The sequence below is a fragment of the Triticum urartu genome, chromosome 3A (genome assembly GCF_056163025.1).
Source record: "Triticum urartu cultivar PI428250 chromosome 3A, HENAU_Tu73, whole genome shotgun sequence".
Lineage (NCBI taxonomy): Eukaryota > Viridiplantae > Streptophyta > Magnoliopsida > Poales > Poaceae > Triticum > Triticum urartu.
The window spans coordinates 220385355-220389669 of record NC_141875.1 but is presented as its reverse complement, the minus strand read 5'-3'; the positions used below and the strand labels follow the sequence as shown (position 1 = coordinate 220389669).

Sequence of the window (4315 nt, the reverse complement as noted above, 5' to 3'; positions counted from 1 at the left end):
CATGGCCGCTCGCAGCCACGGGGCGCACTCGTCGCCTTGTCTGCCTCCGCCAGCAGCTAGATGCACGCCCTTTCCAAGGCCGCCGCAGCCAGGGTGCGCCCGTCGCCATGGCCAAGCTGCAACCGGCCACGGTGGCGGCGAGTTCGTGCTGGAACCAGGAATTTTTTTGCTGGATCCACCTTTTTGTTTTGCTACAGCTCCTTTCGTTTTTTGCTACCATCCCCATTTGATTTTGATGAACATATTCGTTGTTTGCTGGAACCGGTGCCCCGTTTTGCTGCAACTAGCTGGTGTATGTGCTACAAGGTCGATGCCTTGCCGGAGGAAGCTACATCCAGCGGTGAAGAGTGCTACATCCAATGCCGTTCAATGTCGGGAGCTGCAACCGTGCACGTCAGAGCTGCAACCGGCTACTGGGGGAGCTGCAAGAGGGTGGCCATTTGTGCGGATGCATTTTCTTTTTGCCAAACCAATTTTTTTGTTTTTGCTAAAACGATGTGTTTTTTGCTGGAACCGAGATAATTTTGTGCTTCAACAATTGCAGAGCTCTCAAATGCTCGTGTCGTTTTTGCTGGAAGCGTTTTTTATTTTGCTTCAACCGACCACTGGAGTTTGACCCGTGGCGAAGATTTTTGCTGCTTCTGATTTTTGTTCCTAGGCACTCTGACCCGTGGCGAGCCGCTCCTATTTTTGCTTTCACCATGTTCTATTTTTGTTGGATCCAACTATATTTTTTGCTTCCACCATGACAAGGACCAGCACCGGCGGCAACGACGGTGAACGGCAACCGGCGGGGAGGGCAGCACCAGGCAAGTGCGTCGAGCGGTACTTTGAGGCCGGGCGCATAGCTCATCCATGGCGGCGCGATGGAAGTTTTTTCTAAAAGAAAAATACGTCTGACGAAAGAAGAAGAGATAATCGTACCGCAGTGCCGGGAGCAGACCATACGGGAATTCCTGCATGTCCACAAACTTTCGGGTAATTGCGATACTCTCTGGGAACTATCATTGTTCGGCAAGTTATGCTGCTCGCAGCCGATAACTACATGCAGTAAGGTACAAAGTCTGATACACAGTGCTGAAACGAAGATAAGTATCAGAGCTTGATATTGCTAGGGAAGTATCACAGGTTCAGAGAGCAATGGCCACACAGTGCCTGATCGAAGATAAAGTGTACTACAGCTTTGATATGGATGGGGAAGTAGTTCAGCTCTTCTGAGTGTTGCCTCCCTCCAGCTCTTTCCTCAGCTGCAGTGAGAAATCATCGTTCACGTCGTCATCATCCCAGTCATCCTCCCATTGCTGGACAGCTTCGTTGCCATCTTCCTTGTCATCCCATTCTGTAAAATACAAGAAAAATGGGGTTAACGAGACGCGCAATTTCATCACCATAGAAGAATCAGCACAATCATCTTACATACAAAATTACTTCAAGAGATTATGACGACAAAAGTATATACGTCTCCACAGACCAGAGTAAAAAGAAATGCTACACGCAAGACCATCTGCAACCAGGAAGCAGAACATACATTCACACAGTAGTCATATCGCAAGCAAACTGAACTGAGGGGCGAAGCTTCAGAAAGTAGCTATCATAACTACCGATAAAAGCTATGCAAATGGAAAGCCGAATTAGCAACACAGACTATCATACTGTGTCCTAGCAAAATTTACCAGTTCAGTTACTGAACACCATAATAATGCAACATAAGTGTATACATTCAGCAAAAGCAAGAAAAGAAACGAAGAAGACCCTAATCATATAGCTCATGATATAACCCACTGTAATATGATTTTACTTGCTGCAGGACAAACGTACTTGACATGCAGCAGTCATAGGTCACACATAAGAATTAAGAATTCATCCATACACATGAAGGACATTGTTTTCAATAAGCCGGTTAGTTGCCACCAGTGGCCAGGCCTACTAGTCTCGGAGGATTTCAGTAGGCAGGCAGCAGGTTTAAGTTTATAATGCATGTTTCATGCAACTTTTAGTGGGCACTAAAGCATACTTCTATGGTAGCACAAAAATAGATAGCTGACATAAATCTCCGGGAGACAGGACTAACGTTTTCCACCTCTCACGCGCTCTTCTTTCTACGATTTAACCTGCTGCACTAAAAATCCAACTTTAACTTGACTCAGGAGACCAACTTACTCCCCCACTTCCCAAACCCATGATAGTGGGCCAGAGACCACCAAATTAGGCTACTTGGAATTACTAGTCAACTGCCAGTCAGATCGAGCCGGCAGCTAGCTCCCACCAATTGGCAATCGTGGACTTATCGTCCACTTGTAGAACTAGAAACCTTTAACTTCGTCAAAGAATCAGGTATAGCCACAACTTACAAAATAGGTTTTGATATATAACCAAACCTAAATCTCATTACAATGACAAAAGCAGTTATCACCCTGTATCTAACCCTCTGGATTCAAATCAAGTTTTGAAAATTGACGTAAAGTAGAAAGAGTACTGTCCCACCACAAGCTAGAAGACTTCCTCTTGTTAGGATCCAAGAAAACCTTAAAGCACTACCTCCTCCAAATGTCTTCTTCCCATTTAAAAAAGAAAATTGCCATTGAACTGTTATTTGTGCCTTATACATGCTTCTAGACCCTATGAGGCCAGCATAGGGCCAGGCACAAACAAGTTGTGCACCAGCGCAAGAATGACCACGGACAGCAAAGGAGAAAAAGGACAAAGGTTTAGATAGATCATACAGTTTGCAGATATGTATGTTGACACATTTCATGGTATCATGTAGTTTCGCATTGTCCATCTACATGGATAGCATGTCTGCAAATGCTATTTCTGGACATTGACATGGCAAGGTAACTTATCAGACCAACACTTAGCCTCTCGAACACTCAATACAGCACATAGCAATATGCTAATTGATGAAACAGTCAAACAACAATGGGTTTATTTTCTACCACCCTTCCAATCTACATGGACTGATCATTCCAATTGTGCAGTTTTAGGCAGTCATGTCAACACTGAAGAAACAGGGATTGAAGATCAATGTTCCCAAGGGAGAAGATGTGCAACACCTGGTTGTGTGTGCCTGATATTTAATCTAGAAGAAACAATCATGAAGATAAATACACCAAGATCAGACCATCTGTTCTATGCTTAACTAAGAGGAAAGTAGTAACAACTACTGATAAACATGTACAAACAATATCGAAAATAACCTATTCCACCAAGCTAATTATTCAGGAAGCAGTAGTGAATGAAGATTATAAATGACATCAGATGGCTACTGAAAGCACACGTTATACTGCCTGAGGTCATGACTATCTCACGCTTGGTCAAATCCGCATTGGAAACAATCCAGTTGCAACCAATTTGCCCTTAATTTGAGGCGAATCTCTCCTAAAACCGATCTTGAAAGTAAGCTTGAGATGACCGACATATCCATCGCACATACCTTGTCCGGATCAACCCAAACCTAATCGACCAAATCGACATCACGACGCCAACAAGCTATGTCGAACCGACCGTGTTTGCCTAGATACAGCAACAGTGCTGCCGCGAGAGGGGGGAGCGGGGTGAGCTTGCACATACCTTGGTCGATCTCGAACTCCTCGAACTCGTCGTCGTCCTCGAGGAGGTCCATCTTGGCGGCCTCCGCCTTCGCGTCCGCCGGCGCTGCCGCCGCCATCGATGCTGGTGCTAGTATCTAGCTGCGACGCGGCCGAGTAGATCAGAGGGTTAGCAGAGAGATCCGGATTAGTTCGTGCGCGCGTGCGTGCTGGGGATTGTGGGGGAGGACGAGGGATCAAGAGCGCCACCTACCTGATTCGCGTTGAGAAGAAGAAAGGGGGAACCCTAGACCTGGGGGCGGCTGCTCGTCGGGACAGATGCCAGCCTGATGGGGTCGAAAGTTAAAACGGAGGCTCCATCAGCTTCTCGGCCATAGTTCGGGTCCGGGTCCGCTTGTCCGCGGCTTCACCGACCGAAGTGACTCTTTTTTTTTTTTTTGGCATTCCGACCGAAGTGACTCTACCACTACTAATTTGCGAGGGGATTTTTGATCTACGGGTGTATATACATTTTAGATGAAAAAAAAAATAAAAATTTGAAAATATTTTCAAATTAAACTTGACCTTTCATTGTACTGGTGAAAAAATCCAAAAAAGAAAAGTCCCCTTTGACTGCTTTTCAAAAAAACAAATTTCCAGCCAAAATAGTGTGTCTAAAATAGCAAATTATTATTATTATTGCCCTGTAGTCAACGATGGTTTGATTTAACCAAATTTAGGCCTCCATGAAAGGAAAACGAAATTTAGGCCATGAAAAGAAGGCCTAT

General features: G+C 45.2%; 1 protein-coding gene across 1 annotated transcript; it reads right to left on the bottom strand.

The window, feature by feature from the left end:
- Positions 1–963: 963 nt before the first annotated feature.
- On the bottom strand, positions 964–3959 carry DSS1(I) (DSS1/SEM1-like protein). The gene is made up of 3 exons (XM_048693502.2): positions 3802–3959; positions 3571–3689; positions 964–1339 (listed from the first exon to the last, which is right to left on the bottom strand). Exons 2-3 carry the CDS (start codon positions 3665–3667, stop codon positions 1206–1208), a joined length of 231 nt encoding a protein of 76 aa, XP_048549459.1. The 5' UTR covers positions 3668–3689; positions 3802–3959; the 3' UTR covers positions 964–1205.
- Between the last annotated feature and the right edge of the window lie 356 nt (positions 3960–4315).